This window comes from Podarcis tiliguerta (genome assembly GCF_965153285.1).
Source record: "Podarcis tiliguerta genome assembly, chromosome: 17".
NCBI classification, from domain to species: domain Eukaryota; kingdom Metazoa; phylum Chordata; class Lepidosauria; order Squamata; family Lacertidae; genus Podarcis; species Podarcis tiliguerta.
In genome coordinates, this window is record NC_139550.1 from 24435877 (window position 1) to 24455817 (window position 19941).

At 47.4% G+C, this 19941-nt stretch overlaps 1 protein-coding gene across 4 annotated transcripts in view; it reads left to right on the forward strand.

The window, feature by feature from the left end:
- Window positions 1-19941, forward strand: part of CCDC171 (coiled-coil domain containing 171) — a 202615-nt gene that overhangs the window by 26897 nt on the left and 155777 nt on the right. For all 4 annotated transcript variants that reach the window (XM_083419470.1, XM_083419472.1, XM_083419471.1 and 1 more), the window contains 2 exons: window positions 1513-1673; window positions 6777-6915. In XM_083419470.1, the coding sequence (XP_083275596.1) occupies window positions 1513-1673; window positions 6777-6915 (300 nt within the window). The remainder of the gene's footprint in view (window positions 1-1512; window positions 1674-6776; window positions 6916-19941) is intronic.

The window sequence follows — 19941 nt, forward strand, 5'->3', positions numbered from 1 at the left end:
AAGTCTGTGACTGCCGTTAGGTGGAGCAGACTAATGCAGCCTGAGCTACGTCTCACCTGAATATTTAACACAGTAGTTTTATTAACAAAATGTGGTGTTAGGGGCAAACATGGTAATTTTATGCTGTGGGTGGCATCACCGAGCTGTCTTTTGCTGCTGTACCAGCTTGGCATCCCAGGTTGGCACAGGGTGCTGTCATAGTGCCACAGACCTCAGAGGTGATCCAGGACAACAGTTATTCCTTCTGAAATCAAACCTTTATTTCCCTTTCTCTGATCATGATTTGGGGGTTGTCAACAGCCTATATTGGGATGGCCAACGCCTTACAAAATTAAAAACTGGCAGTGATCTACCCCCGTTTTTCGTGTGTTCAGGTCAAAAGTTGTTGACCTTTTTTTGGGAAGGAAAGGCCCGTTTTTGGAGGGTTCAGGGCAAAGTTGTTCAGCTTTTTCTAAGGGAGGAGGAAAGGAAAAAGTGGCCCCACTGAGTAAAGTCCATCTTCCATTCTTCAGATCGTGCAACAATGGAGAGCGGGGTGAGGGGCAGGACCGAATTCTATTTTACGAATGCTAATAAAAGGGACCCAGCGATTGACCGCGATCTACCAAAACCCGGGGATCTACCAGTAGATCTCGATTGACCTGTTGGGCATCCCTGGTCTATATGATTGCAATCGCTTTCTCTCCTGTGCCTCTGTTCTCCAGCATAAATTTGCCCTTCCCTTCTCCTGCCCAGTATAATTTGCTGCAATGTCTCCACTGACATCAGCCATGTTCATGCTAGCAAGCATTGCTCCTGATCCAATGCCAGTTTCAAACCCTGATTTCAATTTCTGAGTAAAAAAAATAAACACTGGTTAGTGCTGACCATGGTTAATGTGAGCACAGAACCATGGTTAATGTCAGGGAAAATTCATTCTAAGTGCATTCAGTGGAATGTGTTTGAAAATTCTTTTCTGACTTTCAAACTATTGGCGTGAAGATCTCAACCATCCTTCTCACTCAGGAAGATGGCATGCTCCTGTTTTAACTCTGCATATTCAGATGAACACTTGGGCGTGACATTTAAACATAACCAGGGTTAGCTCTTGACCTAACCATGGTTAAGGAAGGAATAAGCACACATGCACTCGTATTAAGTGTATTAAAAGCCCATCAGTACTGATAGTTATTGTATTCCCTAAAAATTAACGTGCTGTAAAGCAACAAAACACAGCCCTCCTTGGGGCCAGTGTGGTGTAGTGGTTAAGAGCGGTAGACTCGTAATCTGGTGAACCGGGTTCGCATCTCCGCTCCTCCACATGCAGCTGCTGGGTGACTTTGGGCCAGTCACACTTCTCTGAAGTCTCTCAGCCCCACTCACCTCACAGAGTGTTTGTTGTGGGGGAGGAAGGGAAAAGGAGATTGTTAGCCGCTTTGAGACTCCTCCAGGTAGTGATAAAACGGGATATCAAATCCAAACTCTTCTTCTTCTTCTTGGAATGTTGATTGATGGATTCTTATTACGTTGCAGTTAAGAATTCGAGACCTTGAAGGGGCTTTGCAGGTGGAGAAGGCCAGCCAAGCAGAAGCGCTTTCTGACTTGGAAATGATCAAAGGCAAATTTAGAGAGGTGGAAAATGCCTATGACAGAGAGAAGCGCAACGCTCATGAGAGCGTCGAAAAACTCAATAGGTAGGTCTCTCATTTCCCGATTCAGAATTTGTATTTATTTGTTGCTTTGGACAATGGACTAATTGTTCATATTATATAGCACAGAGCTGAGCGTTTCCCTACTTTTGAAACAGGTGTTGGGAAACCTTGGCCCTCTGGATGTCGCTGAGCTATCCCATAATCCCTGGTCATTGGCCAGGCTTGCTGGGACTGATGGGAGTTGTAGTTCAGCAACATTTAGAGGGTAACAATTTCCTCCTATCGGTTTAGCAGGTTAACGTGATGGAGTGGATGTAGATGTGAAACTCTTGATAGATAATTCTGAGGGAATGCAGCCCTCAATAGGAAAAAGTTTTGGCCCCAAAAGCTTTCTGGACCCACTACAGTGGTGCCCCCCCGCAAGACGAATGCCTCGCAAGACGAAAAACTCGCTAGACGAAAGAGTTTTCCGTTTTTTGAGTCGTTCCATAAGACGAATTTCCCTATGTGATTGCTTCGCAAGACGAAACGTCTTGTGAGTTCTTGCGAGTTTGTTTCCTTTTTCTTAAAGCCGCTAAGCCGCTAATAGCCGTGCTTCGCAAGACGAAAAAACCGCAAGACGAAGAGACTCGCGGAACGGATTAATTTCGTCTTGCGGGGCACCACTGTATATTTAATAGCAGTCAGTGGAGATGAGTGACAATTTGTTGGGCCTGGAAATTGTTGTCTTCCTGGGTATCCACTTGATGATAATTAAATTCACATTAAGTGACATTATATTAACCATAATTTTTTTGAGAGTGTTGTAAGTCCCACAGGGATGCAATTATGGTGAAGATGTAAGAGAGAGGAGTGGAGCAGAGTGCAAAAGCCACTGTGGCTTGCGCTCATCATGCTAAACTGGAAAATGGGGAGTATGGGGTCTTCCAGATGTTGATTGGCTATAACTCGCATTCTCCCTGACCATTCCCCATGCTGGCTTTGGCTGTTGGGAGTTGGAGTCCAGCAGTATCTAGAAGACCACAGGCTTCCTATTTCTGCGCCAAACTGTGGTTTAGTGTGACACCTGAATTGTGCCACCCTAAACACAAAGGTTCCACAGACTCAACGTTTCATGATAGTACCAGCAGGCATAGTTGGATGGGAGAGGTACCGTATTTTTTGCTCTATAAGACGCACCAGACCATAAGACACACCTAGTTTTTGGAGGAGGAAAACAAGAAAAAAAATATTCTGAATCTCAGAAGCCAGAACAGCAAGAGGGATCACTGTGCCGTGAAAGCAGCAATCCCTCTTGTTGTTCTGGCTTCTGAGATAGCTGCGCAGTCTGCATTCGCTCCATAAGATGCACACACATTTCCCATTACTTTTTAGGAGGGAAAAAGTGAGTCTTATAGAGCAAAAAATACGGTAACTTTTATTTCGGTGACCAGCCAAAATATAAAGGGCATAGCCATGGTTCTGCTTGGACATTTAAGGTTGTCAATGTCTCAGTATACTTAATTTTAATTTATAACTGGATTTTTGTTTTCTTGCAAGACGTTCTGGTACGGATGCAGCCTTCCCTTCAGGTAGTTCTTACATGGTTTGGCATCCGTTTTATTCCTGTCACACCTCCCCATTCTGATCCTCGGTTTTGACGTTCTTTGTGTTACATATTTTCACTACTTTCACGCTGTTCCCTGGTTTGAGTCTGCATATTTTCCTTCATCTTCAAACTTGTCATTCATTCCTTAAAATATCTTCATACTGGTCTTATGCAAATTAAACCTTACTATTGTAACAACCGGCTGAGAGGAGTATTGTTTTTCCAGTGCACGCTGAAAAGACCACCTTGTAGCTGACCTGAGAATACAGTGGTACCTCTGGTTGCGAACGGGATCCGTTCCGGAGCCCTGTTCGCAACATGAGCAGAACGCAACCCGTGTCAGCCGGGGTCGTGATTCGCCACTTCTGCGCATGCGCGTGATGTCATTTTGAGCGTCTGTGCATGCACAAGCGGCAAATCCTGGAAGTAACCTTTTCTGGTACCGTATTTTTCGCCCCATAAGGCGCACCGGCCCATAGGACGCACCTAGTTTTTTGGGGGGGAAATAAAGAAAAAAAATTTATTTCCCCCCCAGGTGCGGGGCTGGGGCGGGAAGCTGTCCCCCGAGCTTGTGGGGCTGGAGGCGGGGAGAAGGAGGCTTCTCCCCCCCCCCGCCAGCATTTTAACCAAGTCGGGGGACAGCGGGAAAGGTGCGCTGCACCTCCTGCTGTCCCCCGGGTTTGCGGGGCTGGCGACGGGGAGGAGCAGGCTTCTCCCCCCCGCCAGCATTTTAACCAAGTCGGGGGACAGCGGGAAAGGTGCGCTGCACCTCCTGCTGTCCCCCGAGTTTGCGGGGCTGGCGATGGGGAGGAGCAGGCTTCTCCCCCCGCCAGCCTTCTAACCAAGTCGGGGGACAGTGGGAAAGGTGCGCCGCACCTCTCCCGCTGTCCCCCGAGTTTGCGGGGCTGGCGATGGGGAGGAGCAGGCTTCTCCCCCCGCCAGCCTTCTAACCAAGTCGGGGGACAGTGGGAAAGGCGCGCTGCGTCTCTCCCACTCTCCCCCGAGTTTGCGGGGCTGGCGACGGGGAGGAGCAGGCTTCTCCCCCCGCCAGCCTTCTAACCAAGTCGGGGGACAGTGGGAAAGGTGCGCCGCACCTCTCCCGCTGTCCCCCGAGTTTGCGGGGCTGGCGATGGGGAGGAGCAGGCTTCTCCCCCCGCCAGCCTTCTAACCAAGTCGGGGGACAGTGGGAAAGGCGCGCTGCGTCTCTCCCACTCTCCCCCGAGTTTGCGGGGCTGGCGACGGGGAGGAGCAGGCTTCTCCCCCCGCCAGCCTTCTAACCAAGTCGGGGGACAGCGGGAAAGGCGCGCTGCATCTCTCCCGCTCTCCCCCGAGTTTGCGGGGCTGGCGACGGGGAGGAACAGGCTTCTCCCCCCGCCAGCCTTCTAACCAAGTCGGGGGACAGTGGGAAAGGCGCGCTGCGTCTCTCCCGCTCTCCCCCGAGTTTGCGGGGCTGGCGACGGGGAGGAGCAGGCTTCTCCCCCCGCCAGCCTTGTAACCAAGTCGGGGGACAGTGGGAAAGGCGCGCTGCGTCTCTCCCACTCTCCCCCGTGTTTGCGGGGCTGGCGACGGGGAGGAGCAGGCTTCTCCCCCCGCCAGCCTTCTAACCAAGTCGGGGGACAGTGGGAAAGGCGCGCTGCATCTCTCCCGCTCTCCCCCGAGTTTGCGGGGCTGGCGACGGGGAGGAACAGGCTTCTCCCCCCGCCAGCCTTCTAACCAAGTCGGGGGACAGTGGGAAAGGCGCGCTGCATCTCTCCCGCTGTCCCCCGAGTTTGCGGGGCTGGCGATGGGGAGGAGCAGGCTTCTCCCCCCGCCAGCCTTGTAACCAAGTCGGGGGACAGTGGGAAAGGCGCGCTGCGTCTCTCCCACTCTCCCCCGTGTTTGCGGGGCTGGCGACGGGGAGGAGCAGGCTTCTCCCCCCGCCAGCCTTCTAACCAAGTCGGACAGTGGGAAAGGCGCGCTGCGTCTCTCCCACTCTCCCCCGAGTTTGCGGGGCTGGCGATGGGGAGGAGCAGGCTTCTCCCCGCCGCCAGCCCCCAAACCAGGTCTGGGGACAATGGGATGGCGGCGTTCCGCCTCCCTGCTCTCCCCCGAGCTTGTGGGGCTGGGGGTGGGGCTCTCCTGAAGCCTGGAGAGCGAGAGGGGTCGGTGCGCACCGACCCCTCTTGCTCTCCAGGCTTCAGCGAAAGCCTGCATTCGCCCCATAGGACGCACACACATTTCCCCTTCATTTTTGGAGGGGAAAAAGTGCGTCCTATAGGGCGAAAAATACGGTACTTCCGGGTTGCCGCGGGACACAACCTGAACAGATTTAACCTGAAGCAAACGCAACAAGAGGTACGACTGTAATGAAAAATACTTCTTTTAGAACTGTAGCATTCAGTCTTTGAAATTACAATATTTTTAGTGGCAAGTGTTTTTAGTGCATGTGTAGATAGGCACCACAGTGATCCTGGTTTGACTACCATTGCTCATTAATGTCCCCTAGACCAGATGGGTGGGAGATTGCCTGCTCTTGATGTGGTCACCCTTCCTCTGAATACCTTTTGCTGTTGCTCGAGGCTCAGGTGGCCTCAGTGGCCCAGAGTGCCTTCCATCAGCTTCGGCTGGTGGCCCAGCTACGCCCCTATATGGACAGGGACAGCCTAACTTCAGTTGTCTAAGCTCTGGTAACCTCAAGGTTAGATTACTGCAATGCGTTATACGTACGGCTGCCTCTGAAGATGGTTCGGAAACTTCAGCTAGTGCAAAATTCTGTGGCCAGGTTGCTCACCGGAGCAAGACAGTTTGAGCATTTTACACCGATCCTGGTCCCACTGCACTGGCTACCAATTGGTTTCCGGGCCCAATTCAAAGTGCTGGTTTTGACCTACAAAGCCTTGAACAGCTCAGGACCGCAATACCTCAAGGACCACCTCTTTCCATGTGAACCTACCCAGAGCCTGAGATCATCTTCTGAGGTCCTTCTTCCTGTTCCGCCTTCATGTGAGGTCCGGAGAGTGGCAACACGAGAACGGAGCCTTCTCTGCAGTGGCTCCCCATCTGTGGAATGCTCTCCCCAGGGAAGTTTGCCAGGCACCTTTAGGCGCCAGGCAAAAACATTCCTTTTTAACCAGGCCTTTGGTTGATCTGTTTGACATCCTATGTGGTTTTTTTTCCTGGGGTGTGTGTGTGTGTGTTATTGGGTTGTTTTTATTTTGTGGTCTTGTATTTTATATTTTGATTTTGTTTAGTGAACCGCCCTGAGACCTCTGGGTATAGGGCGGTATATATAAATTCAAATAATAATAATAATTTTCAGTGCTCTGGAAATTTCCAGGTTAATTGAATGGCAATATATGACATCCATGTCGTATAAATTGTCTGTTATGCAAAACCACAATATTGTTTAGGGCTGCAGCATATCCGACACTTTTAGCACTTCATCAATGTTTTTCTGATTTTGTTCAGCTTTGTTGGTTGTTTTTTTAGTAAAAAAATCCACTAAATTCATACAACATATGACAGAGTCGAATATTAGTTGTTTAAAGTGTTTCTGAAAATTCTGTTCCGTTTTTCAGCCTGGAAAGGGAGTACGTCTCCCTAAACAAGCAGCTAAATGATGAGCTGGAAGAGAAGAAGAAAGCAATTACAGACCTCTCAGAGAGACTCCTGGATAATGAAAAAAGTTACAAAGAATTACAGGATGAACTTGTATTGGTAAGAAGCCCTGGGGGCATTTTCTTTATTGGTCCAAATGATGCTATAGATGTTGCTATGTGTGCGCAATGGTGTTGTCATGCATGCTCGGAATGGAGGCTGAAAAATGGAAGGCCTGCAGGTGGCTTGGTGAACATGACAGCTCATGGATGTTTCGCTCAGAAGGATGGCGGTTTTAGGGAGTTGCATGCAGCTTTCGTTTTTGCATTGCACAACCGGAAACAGATCTGCAGCCACTGGGTTGCTTTCAGTACCAAGAGCCATTTAGCACGCATCACCTTTTTTGGGGGTTCCTCTGAAACTTTAAAATAGCTGCGTTTCTCAAGTCACTTGTGCAACTCAGATTCCGTTTCATGGGAAAATACTAACATTGCGCTTTGTAATGAAGCATTGAACTTGCTCTGAATTTTCCACATCCGATATATTTTGAACAAAGCAATAGGTTTTTAAAAAATAAACTTAGCTGTTTAAAATTTCATTTTACGTAACATCTCCCCCCCCGGCCCTCCCCCCAAATAATGCCTGCCTAAATTGGAATGTGGCTGTCATGAAGTTTGTGCCATGTTTGCTATGTGTGTTTTGAACATGCTGGGGAGGGGGGGGGACGTACAGTCGCGCCTTGGTTCTCAAACGCCTTGTGACTCGAACGTTTTGGCTCCGGAACGCTGCAAAGCCAGATGTGAGCGTTCTGGTTTGTGAACGTTTTTCGGTAGCCGAACGTCCAACGCGGCTTATGCTTGAGTTCAGGAAGCTCCCGCAGCCAATCGGAAGCCATGCCCTGGTTTTCGACCATTTTCGGAAGTCAAATGGACTCTCTGAACGGATTCCATTCAAGAACCAAGGTACGACTGTACTGTTGACATTTCCATTCCACTTTAAGGAACAGGAGTGTGGAATTGTTGCATGTTGCATGTCTGTTTACATTCCAGCACAGCTTGCTGGGAACTTCCGTTATGTGTATAGCTTTTGCTTTTAGCTGTTCTCTCTGAGACGACATGTTTCTTTGTCCTGATTTATGATTAATAAATCTTTAGTTGTAGCATGCTTCCACAAGCCTCACACCTATTCGGTGTGCGCAGTTCGATCTGCTGATAGTGTGCCCTGCCTTTGAGGCCCGGGTCGCTGATTTACATTGGAGCAGAAGTGATGGTCTTCACAGCGGGATGGCTGGAAGGAGACAGCCCAGCCAGGGCTAGCCAGCTGGCCTCCCGCCCCTCTGCATGCCGACATGTACATGGTTTAATTTTGGCTTGCCATGAACATTGATCACAGTTTTGGTCAGTGTGAAATGACACAAGAAGTTATGGTTTAGCACAGGGGGCACCAGTTCATGGGGAGAGAGTGGTTTTGCTCCTCCCCATATATATATATTTTTGGGGGGGGCAGCTCAAAGTTGAGGGGGCAGAGGAAGCTGAGTGCAGAGCCGAGTGAGTCACAGCTGCAGTAGCCATTTCCTCCTCCTCCTCCTCCTCCCGTGGTGCTGAGAAGAGGAGGAATGCCGGAATATGCAGTTGTCCCATAAGAGGATCAAGCCTGCAACCTTGTCATCATCAGCACCATGCTCTAACCAACAGAGTTATCCAGACTGACTTAAAAGAACACATTTGCCATCTCCAGGTCACCATCTGACAACAAACTGTAGATACCGTATTTTTCGCTCCGTAAGACGCACTTTTTCCCTCCTAAAAAGTAAGGGCATATGTGTGTTCATCTTATGGAGTGAATGCAGGGGGGAGGCAGGCAGGAAAAGCCCCCAAGAGCCACACACAAGCTCCGCACGGCTCTTGTGGCTTTTCCCCAGGAGGGAGAAGGGACTGACGTGGCCAGTCAGTCCCTTCTCCCTCCTCATCGAAAAGCCCGCAGGAGCCGTGTGCTCCTTAAAGGGTGCACGGCTCCTGTGGGCTTTTGCGGGAGGTGGGGGAATTCCCCCACCTCCCACAAAAGCCGCCGCTCTTTAAAGGGTACACAGCTTCTGCTGGCTTTTCCCCCAGGAGGGAGGAAGGACTGACTGGCCGCGTCAGTCCCTTCTCCCTCCTCGTAGAAAAGCCCACTCGAGCTGCACGCTCCTTAAAGGGTGCACGGCTCCTGTGGGCTTTTACGGGAGGGGGTTCCCCCACCTCCCGCAAAAGCAGGGAGAAGCTCGGGGGGGGGGATAATATTTTTCCCCTTGATTTTCCCCTCTAAAAACTAGGTGCACCTTATGGTCAGGTATGCCTTATGGAGCGAAAAATACGGTAAGCTTCCTCCACTTTACAAAAACCAGTTATTTCACTTTTGCCGCTCACTGTTCTGTATTGACGATAAAGTTTATTTTAGGGTGTGGTGTTTTTTTTTTAAAGAAAACTTTTCCTGCTTGCTCTTAGTACATGTTAGGGGAGGGGGGGGGGAGGTTCAGGTTAAAGAAAGTTTAAACCGAACAATAAAGCTCGAGCGGATTAGAATGGGGTGAGTGGAGAGGTTTAAGTGCCCTTTCTCTGCTCCGAGAACCTTCCGCGGATCAAAACGTATTAGGTGCTCTCTTGCTATTTTATCTGCCCGAGCTGGTATTAAACCTATCTGTGGTCTCACTCACTGACCATAATTTGGATATTCTCCAAGGAATACTTACTCCTTAGCTTCTTGTAGACTATTAAGTGTGGAAGCAATTTAAATTCGCGCACTTTTAAGACCAGTGGGGGACCGCTGCAATTATCTAGTCTGACCTCATGTGCACATAGGGTATGGAATTCATCCTGGTTGGATTAAAGCATATCTTTCAGAGAGATTTCTTATTTCAATTTAGAAACTCCATATAGCAATGGATTGATTACGTTATGTCTTAGGTGCTTCCCTGTGTAATTATCCACAGTGCTTGAAAGTTAAATCTCTCTCTGCTAGTTTTTAACTTTTGGTTCTGGGCGTTTGAAGAGTCTTCACTGTCTTTTGTCTGGGTTTCTAAGGCCTGGTACAGATACCATATCACCCTTAATCGTAGTTGGGCAGTCAAATTGGCCCCTGGCTTTTGTTTTAAGGCACTTTCTCACACTTCCTTTAGAAACAACCCTGGCTGGCCTCAACCACGATTAAAATTTATGTTTCTTCTTATCTTAATTAACACTAAACTTTGACAAAGCCTGGTTAATCACATTAATTGGGATGGTTGCTGCCACTGTAATCCTGTTTTCAGGCAGGTATGAAGGACTGAGTATGGAATGATTATGGCATTTTGTTTCCACATCAGATTGAGAATTTAAAAAATCCTCTCAAAATATGTACAGTGGTATCTTGGGTTAAGTACTTAATCCGTTCTGGAGGTCTGCACTTAACCTGAAACTGTTCTTAACCTTAAGCACCACTTTAGCTAATGGGGCCTCCTGCTGCTGCCACGCTGCCGGAGCATGATTTCTGTTCTCATCCTGAAGCAAAGTTCTTAACCTGAACCACTATTTCTGGGTTAGGGGAGTCTGTAACCGGAAGCATATGTAACCTAAAGCGTATGTAACCCGAGGTACCACTGTACTACAGTACATATTCTCAGATTATTATTTTTTTAAAAAAAAAATATCAGTGAGTATCCCCCCACAAAACCAAGTCTTATGAGGAGCTGTTGAAGGACCTAGGTATGCTTAGCTTGAAAAAGAGGAGACTGAAAGGAGATATGAGAGCCATTTTCAGATATCTCAATGGTTGTCACATGGAAGATGGAGGCACTGTATATACTCGAGTATAAGCCAACTTTTTCTGTACATTTTTTATGCTGAAAAAGCCCCCCTCAGCTTATACTTGAGTGAGGCGGGCGACAGTGGTGGAGGGACGAGTGGCCCAAAAGGAGGCCTTTCTTGCCGCTGGTCCCACCGCCCACCTCTCGCAAGGGCAGGCACAGGAGCCGTGGGTAGGAGAGTCGCTGCACTGTGCCTCTTCTAACCGCGGCTCCTATGCCTGCTCTTGTGAGTGGCAGACGGAGGGACGAGCGGCCCGAAAGGAGCCCTTTTGGGCTGCTTGTTCTTACTCCGCTGCTGCCGCCACCATCACCAGGTTTGTGGTGTGCTGAACCGGCTTATACTCAGGTCAATAGGTTTCCCCAGTTTTTTGTGCTGAAATTAGGTGCCTCAGCTTATATTTGGGTCTGCTTATAAAGAAGGCTGATCACCGAAGAATTGATGCTTTTGAATTATGGTGCTGGAGGAGACTCTTGAGAGTCCCATGGACTGCAAGAAGATCAGACCTATCCATTCTGAAGGAAATCAGCCCTGAGTGCTCACTGGAAGGACAGATCGTGAAGCTGAGGCTCCAAGACTTTGGCCACCTCAGGAGAAGAGAAGACTCCCTGGAAAAGACCCTGATGTTAGGAAAGATGGAGGGCACAAGGAGAAGGGGACGACAGAGGATGAGGTGGTTGGATAGTGTCTTCGAAGCTACCAGCATGAGTCTGACCAAACTGTGGGAGGCAGTGGAAGACAGGAGTGCCTGGCGTGCTCTGGTCCATGGGGTCACGAAGAGTCGGACACGACTAAACGACTAAACAACAAATACTCGAGTATATACAGTAAGTTTGTTTTCTCCTTCTCCGGTGGGAAGGACTTGAACCCATGGCTTCAAGTGACAAGAAAGGAGATTCTGACTCAACTTCAGGAAGAACTTTCTGACAGTAAGAGCTCTTCGACAGTGGAACGGTCTCCCTCAGGAGGTGGTGGACTCTCCTTCCTAGGAGGTTTTGAAGCAGAGGTTGGATGGCCACCTGTCATGGATGCTTTAGTTGAGTTTCCTGCATTGCAGAGCGTTGAAGAAGAAGAAGAAGAAGTGTTTGCATTTGATATCCCGCTTTATCACTACCCGAAGGAGTCTCAAAGCGGCTAACATTCTCCTTTCCCTTCCTCTCCCACAACAAACACTCAGTGAGGTGAGTGGGGCCGAGAGATTTCAAAGAAGTGTGACTAGCCCAAGGTCACCCAGCAGCTGCATGTGGAGGAGCGGAGACACGAACCCAGGTCACCAGATTACGAGACTACCGCTCTTAACCACTACACCACACTGGTTCTCATCTAGTTGGACTAGATGGCCCTTCCCAGCTCCTTCAACCACTCCTCATAAGGCATGGTTTCCAGATCCTTGATCCTCATGGTTTCCCTCCGCTGCACACCTTCCAGCTTGTCGACATCCTTCGTAAGTTGTGGTACCCAGAATTGGACAATGGCGTGGCCTGACGAAGGCGGAATAGAGTGGCACTATTGCTTTCCTTCCCTTAACTGTTGAGGCAGCTACCAACTCTAGAGGGTTGTCCTGCAAGCTGTATTCCTCATGGCTGACTTAGCACAATATTAGAAGTGACAGCAGGGCAGGAGGGTGATTACCTCATACAGCACGGGTTTTTTGCACAACTCTTGCTGTTTCTTGTTGCATCACTTGCGTTTACCCTGATAGTTCCCAGATTGCTGTTTGGACTAGCTGGGGGATCAGCAGTTGGAACTGGTGCAGTCCCCAGGCAGCCTCCAGATCATGTATGTGCAGATTCATGCGCAATGACACATTAAAAACCTTCCATCTGGAAGAACTCTTAAGTTCCTTTCTCATTACCTTCTTTCCAAACGGTCTTCTAATCTGTGAAGGTATCATGGGTTCTTTGGCCTTTTTGGAGGGGGGTGGGATAACGTTCTATACACTTTGGCCCAAAGGTACATGATGCAGAAACATCACAGCTAAGCAGTCCCAGGTCTGTTCAGTACCTGGATAGAAGATCATTACAGAGCCCTATGCATGTTATATGTATATAGACAGTTTTGTTGAAGGAAGATGAGATATCAATACTCTATTAGTGCTGATTTTTGTTGTCCGTTCTAAAAGGCAGAATCGACCCAGAACCCTCTGTTACTGACCCGTGGTACTCTTAAGTTACCATTTATTACGTCACTGAAAATTTTTATCCACAAATAATTTTATTATTAATGCCATTCTGTCCCATATATCTGTGTCCAGTTGGTGTAGCAGTGGTGGAAATGCCCTGCAGGGGAGCGGGGCAAAAATGGGGTGTTGAGGAGGGACATTTAGGGGGTGGAATGAGAAATGTCCCTGTTTTCACCCAAGGAATGTTGGAGGGTATGGGATTCAGCTAAACTAGTCCTGCTACTGGAAGCCCCATGTAAGGGCTTCCACAGTGAGACTTCTACTCCTTTCCTCTGTGCAGTGCCGGATTTACATATAAGCTAAACAAGCTATAGCTTAGGGCCCCAAAAAAATTAAAGGGGAAAAAAACTGGATGTACATTTCCAAAATATAAGATAAAAAACAAATAAAACAAAACCTACATACAGCAACAGTGTTTTGTGTTGTGTAGGCTCCTATGATGTAAGTAATAGGCCTGCTCCCTAAAATATCACTGATAGTTATTTCACTATTAATATACTTCTTAATTGTATTTCAGTTCAACAGTTACTTTGAGAGCCAGTGTGGTGTAGTGGTTAAGAGCGGTAGTCTCGTTATCTGGGGAACCGGGTTCGCGTCTCCACTCCTCCACATTCAGCTGCTGGGTGACCTTGGGCTAGTCACACTTCTCTGAAGTCTCTCAGCCCCATTCACAGAGAGTTTGTTGTGGGGGAGGAAGGGAAAAGGAGATTGTTAGCCGCTTTGAGACTCCTTAGGGTAGTGATAAAGCGGGTTATCAAATCCAAACTCTTCTTCTTCTTCTTTGATAAAATACATATTTTGTTATGTGCAAATGGCTTGAGATGCCTATTAGGTCCATAAATTACCATATAGCATATATTCAACACAAAAAGCAGCGACAATTTGTTTTTGGCAAAGGACAGCTGGACATATAAAGGGCCCTATTACATTCAGTAGCTTTAGTAGCTTAGGGCCTCATCAAACCGAAATTCGGCCCTGCCTTCATGCGCCCATTGAAATTGGCTCTGGAGGATTGGGAGAGAAGATGGAGATTGCTCCATCTGGGAAGCTGAAAAACTTGCCACGATGCCACAACTGCATTTGCACTATGTTGAATTCCTCTATTATTAACTTAGCCATGCCTTGTCTGGAGACAGTGCAGATTTCAGTTCATGCTTTGCACACTCTCCTGAACATGCACAGCCTTTTCAGAGTCAGGCCACCTTTGGAAGAGATGCTGATACCGTCCCTGGCACAGTGGCTGTTCCTCACTGACAGGATACAGTGGTACCTCAGGTTAAGCACTGGATTTGTTCCAGAGGTCCGTTCTTAACCTGAAACTGTTCTTAACCTGAAGCACCACTTTAGCTAATGGGGCCTCCTGCTGCCGCCATGCCACTGGAGCACGATTTCTGTTCTCATCCTGAAGCAAAGTTCATAACCTGAAGCACTGGGTTAGCGGAGTCTGTAACCTGAAGCATATGTAACCTGAAGCGTATGTAACCTGAGGTACCACTGTATATATTTTATGACATTTGGGATGCTGCAAAGGCCGATCTGATACTACAACTTTAATCATATATACTTTTTTTCCCTTTTTAATTAGTAACAAGCCAAATAATCAGCAACCACTTATATTTTTAAAGTCTGTCAGCAGAGACTGCTGTAAATTTTAAAGAGCAGGGAGACCCACATATCATCTGCTAGGTCTGCTCAGCCCCAAGGGAAAAGAAAACCCTGTTGTGAGTTTGACACTGGAAGGATGGTTAGTGAAGTGAAAGTTTTCAGAATAGTCAAATTTAGACAAAACACATTTTTAGGATGATGGACCTAACAAAACAAACTGGTAATTCGTGAAACTGTTGGCTATGCTGATTGGGGCTGATGAGACTCGGGAATTTCAACAGACATTGGAGCCACAGGTTTCTTGTCGATGGGGTAATTTTTCTGTTTATTCAGTCCCAAGTTACAAAATTCACAAATGAGCTTTATTTCTCTCTCTCTTGTGTACCTTAAAAAGATGAGCCTTCATTATAAATTTTACACAGAATGCAAGTTGTGCTCAGTTGGAGTTGCAACTCTTTCTCTTTCTCTCTCTCCCCCCCCCCCTTTTTTTTTTTTGGTTATGATGATATTCTCTAGCTGGCTAATTTGTATGTATCCGTAGAAAGGGGAAGCTGAAAAATATACTTTGTACTATTATGAAAAATTAAAATCCCCTAGTGGAGCTTTGACACATTATATTTTAAAACTCATTTGTTCATGCTGAGGCCGTTGTCTTGCAGTTTTCCAGGAGTGTAATAAGGAGGGACGAAGGATCTTGAGACACTTGTGACACACACTTTGTGTGTGTGTGTGTGTGCCTGTGTGTTTAAAATAACCTTTCCTTTCTTATTATTCACTAGTCACATGCAAGTAGGTAGTTTCCTATTGCTTTCTAAAGCAATGTGTTTTAGTTGTGCATAAAACTCATTAGAGCTTCCAGCTTTAATCAACATAAAGGCAAATAACGAAAGCTGTGATTGCAGACTGTGGTTTGGGAGTTCTCCAAGCACCTCTTGAGCACTTGTTATTTTGTGCGAGGAAGAAATGCCATAACAGCATGCACCAGGCCTTCCTTGAATTGCCCAAACAGCTAGGAAAGAAAAAAAAATAAGGAAGGGAGCGAGAGGTCTGATTTCCCTTCTTTATTTTCTCATCATACCTGATGGACCTGCTGTGCCAGGCTAATTTAGCCGCCCTAAAAGATGAAAATACACCAGAAGAAGGAAGTATATATTTAAAAACTAATAATTTTAGGAAGTGGGAGTGGGGCTGATGAGGAGCATTTTTGGAGTGGGCGGGGAATCAGGAGCTGGTTGGCTAAACCAGGAATTCTTCTTTGGCTCGGATTTTCAATATGGGGTCTTTTAATTTTGTGACTGCTGTCACCATCTGCAGTGATCATGGATCCCAAGAAAGTAAAATCTCTCACTACCCAAGAAAGTAAAATCTCTCATGGGCCGCTTAAACGGCCCCTATGGCCCCGTTGTGGCCTTAAGCTGCCGACCCCTGTCCTAAGGAAAAGCAGGACATTCTGGGATCATTCCGAGACGACTTCTGCAAAGCAGGGACTGTTCTTGGAAAATAGGGAGACTTGGAGGGTCTGCTGCTGTTGCAGATGGCGTGATAGCATCCATCTCTATTATTCTAGCTGCGAGGGAACGTGTCGTTTCAGTCGTGCATCCCTGCAGCCACCAACGCAGAAAGGGCTAACAGCTCGCAGCATGCTTCACACAAACCGTTCCCTTGATTATTATGTACCTGCACAGGTGATAACTGGTGTGTGGAGGGAATACAGCTGTGTAGAAAATTGATGTAGCTGAGTAGAGACAGGTAGATTTCAGGAGAGCTATTCAAGCCCTCTGGGTGAATAAAGTAGTAAACAACTCGGTAAGTTAACGCTTTGTAAATAGCTCTCTGTAAGCATCCTCTGTCGTATGACCCTCTGAATGCTGCAAGTTAGCTGTTACCTGCAACAAAAGGCTCTCTGTGGTGCCACCAAGTGGTTCCAGGATAGCATAAGTGTTGCTGCCAGTCAAATTGAATCTATGTACACCAAAGGAGAGGCAATGTGTTTTATTCTATATTCTATTTTCATGCAGCATGTAATGTCTCTTTGAATGCATTGGGAAAATATTTCTGATCGATCTCTCACTTACACATGCACACACACAAAATTATTTTATTTTATATTCTTTATTGAAAGATAAAAAGTACATAATTACAAGTGTGCAGAGTAAGGGGGAAAAAAGGGGGGGGAACCGTACATATGTAAATACAAAACTCAACAACAGAAAATTGTAGGCATTACCAAAAAATATGTTATTGTAGTTAACCAGGCCTTAACCTTATATGGTATTTACAAAAATAAGTTCCAAATATTACTGAATTTGTCCTTGGTAAGTCTATGTATGCAAATTGTTCTTGTGTAGTGAGTTTGTGCATATCTTCCATCCAATCATTAAAGGGAGCCTGTCTTTTTGCCGTAGTGAGGGCACAAAGAGTCCCTTCATATTGCCCCTTTGTTTGATTCCATATATGGGTAAATAATTCAAAAGGATATTTCCCCCTGCAAATTTAAGACTATTCCACACAGTTGTGTTGATCATCTCTATTAACGTCTGTCAAAACGTTAGCAATACAGGACATTGTGCAAACATATGTCGCACAATTATAAAATTATATGCTTATATTGGAGAGGCTTAAAGCTTTTTATAACGTGTTTAACAGTATAGAAGTGTTGTTTTTAATTGCTCAGTAAAATTAAGCTAACATGCAACAGAATCTGTTGTAAATAGCACATTTAGTTTGGGTGTTTAAGCTATAAAATCTGTTATTTCAAGATTGCTATGTCTTCTTGCACAATTAATTATTCCAGCCAGTGTGGTGTAGTGGTTAAGAGCGGTAGTCACGTAATCTGGGTAACCGGGTTCGCGTCTCCGCTCCTCCACATGCAGCTGCTGGGTGACCTTGGGCCAGTCACAGTCTCTCAGCCCCACTCACCTCACAGAGTGTTTGTTGTGGGGGAGGAAGGGAAAGGAGAACGTTAGCCGCTTTGAGACTCCTTAAAGGGAGTGAAAGGCGGGATATCAAATCCAAACTCTTCTTCTTCTTCTTCTTTATCGTAACCATGGCCATCTGCAGGTGCAGCTGGTTGCTGACAAAATTTGTCCAAGAACTCCAGAGATGGGAGGTGTACAAAATACAGAGCACGGGTGAGGAACCTATGGCTCTCCAGATGTTGCCAGACTATGCCTCCCATTATCATTGATAATTGGCTATAGTGCTGAATTGCAGTCCAGCTGGAATTGGAATTGCAGTCCAACAGCCGCTGGAAGGCCACAGGTTCCCCATTCCTGATTGATAGGTAGGAAGATGCTTTGCACCAAATAGATCTGCTAGTCCTTAGGGACGCGGGTGGCGCTGTGGTCTAAACCACTGAGCCTCTTGGGCTTGCTGATCAGAAGGTCGGCTGTTCGAATCCCCGTGACGGGGTGAGCTCCCGTTGCTTTGTCCCAGCTCCTGCCAACCTAGCAGTTCGAAAGCACGTCAAAGTACAAGTAGATAAATAGGTACCACTCTGGTGGAAAGGTAAACGGTGTTCCCGTGTGCTGCTCTGGTTTCGGTGTTCTGTTGTGCTGGAAGCGGCTTAGTCATGCTGGCCACATGACTCAGAAAAACGCTGGCTCCCTCGGCCAGTAAAGCAAGATGAGCGCCGCAACCCCAGAGTCGTTTGCAACTGGACTTGTGCTGGTCCCGGGGGGAAGGTTACCGTTGGCGTAGTCAAAGTCTGGTCCTGGGTCACTGGTCCGGAAACAGTTCACAAGGAGCGAGGCGAGGTCCGAAGCAGGAAGCCGGGCAGGGACAGGAACACTGGAAGGTCAGGTCTGTGTCTGGGCAAGAGCAGGTACTCAACGACGTTGCTCCCACAACCTGGGACCGGGCTGACTGGCCTTTATCTTCTCTGAGGCCAGGGGCGGCCCCGGCCCCCAGGAGACCCGCCTCTCCTGGCCTTAAGGTGAGCACTCCTCCTGGGAGAAACCAGTTCCCTCCGCCTCTCTGCCCTAAGCCTTTGCAGTTCAGGAGAGGCTGGGGAGTTACTGGACCCAGGGGGAGACTCACCTTCCTCTGGCAGGGCCAGGAGAGGCGCACCTGTAGGCACTGTGTCCTTAATCACCTCCGGAGCTAGAGTGTAATCACCTGGTGCCTGCTCCTGAGGATCCGGCACAGGTGCAGGCGCTTCAGATCCAAGGCCCCGCCCCAGCTCAGCCGGCCCTGGAGGTGGGGACTCTTGTGCAGGCTGGTGTTCCTCTGGTTCAGCCTCTGAATTGGATTCCCAGGCCATCACAGGACTTAACTGTCAGGGGTCCCTTTACCTATTAGAAGCTTCACCAATCTGTTGTTTTGCTGAAAGTTGCTGCTGCTGCACTTGGCGACCTTTTGCTAAAACATGCCCCTATTCCCCCCCCCCCTACTGTTTTAGAACGGGACAAGACGTTTCAAAAAGCATAGCCCTCAGTGATTCCAGTTGGGAAATAAATGGCTTTTTAAGTGGGTGGCAAGCAAGACGTTTTAACGAGCTACTGACTTTGAAAGTCACTTTGCAACAGAATGAGGATCACCCAGGGAAACTTTATAGTAAAATAAGGATCACCGACTGCGCGTTTATGGAAATGGCCTCCCTTGTTGTGCTGCGTTTCCTTGCGGAGAGCCTGTGATGGCTACAAAGAACAGGGATGCGCTGGGACTAACGTTGCTCTCTGTCTGCTCAGTTTTTGCAGCTACGTGACTATTCAGCAATTGAAACTGGTACCCGTGGCCTTAAAACTAGCGAGGCCTTTTTTTGGAAATAGCTCTGCAGCTGAAACTAAGCCTCGCTTAAACCAAGTACGTCTTGGCGCAAATAATATTAAATCTGGAAAACATAGTCTAGCTTGTTTGTCCTCAGCAATGTTTTAAAATGTTAGGCAGTTATTCTGTGGAACTGGAACGGGGGAGAAGCATACGGGCATATTAAATGTAAGATTTACACGCTGAACATGAATCTTGTGTTTTTGGATGGCGGGCACTTGGGTTGAGCTGTTGCATCATGCCACCTTCATGCCAACACTACACCAAAGCTAAGATCCAGCATAAATCTTAACTTATATAAATAAGATACCATAGGCTGTGAGCTTTTGCCATTTTTTAAAAAATAGAATATTATAATCTACACAAATACCATATTTTCCCGTGTATAACATGCCCCCCTGTATAAGAGGCCCCCTATTTTGGGGGACTCAAATTTAAGAAAATGGGGGGAGATGGCCCAATCACCCACCAAATCACCGCTGACAAGCAGCAGCTCATGGCTGCAACCAATCACCCATCCCACCCCCATGCACTATCCGTGTATAAGATAACCCCCATTTTTAAACATTATTTTAGAGTAAAAAACCCCTCATCTTATACACGGAAAAGTACGGTACGTTTCATTTAAGGACGTGCTTGCTTACAATTCAGGCTGCAATTCTATGCTCGCTTACTTGAGAGTAAGGCCCATTGGACGCAGTAGGAATTACTTTCCAGCCCTTACCATTGGGCTGAGTGAAGCAACTGCTTCAAACAGTGGCAGTGGCAGCTACA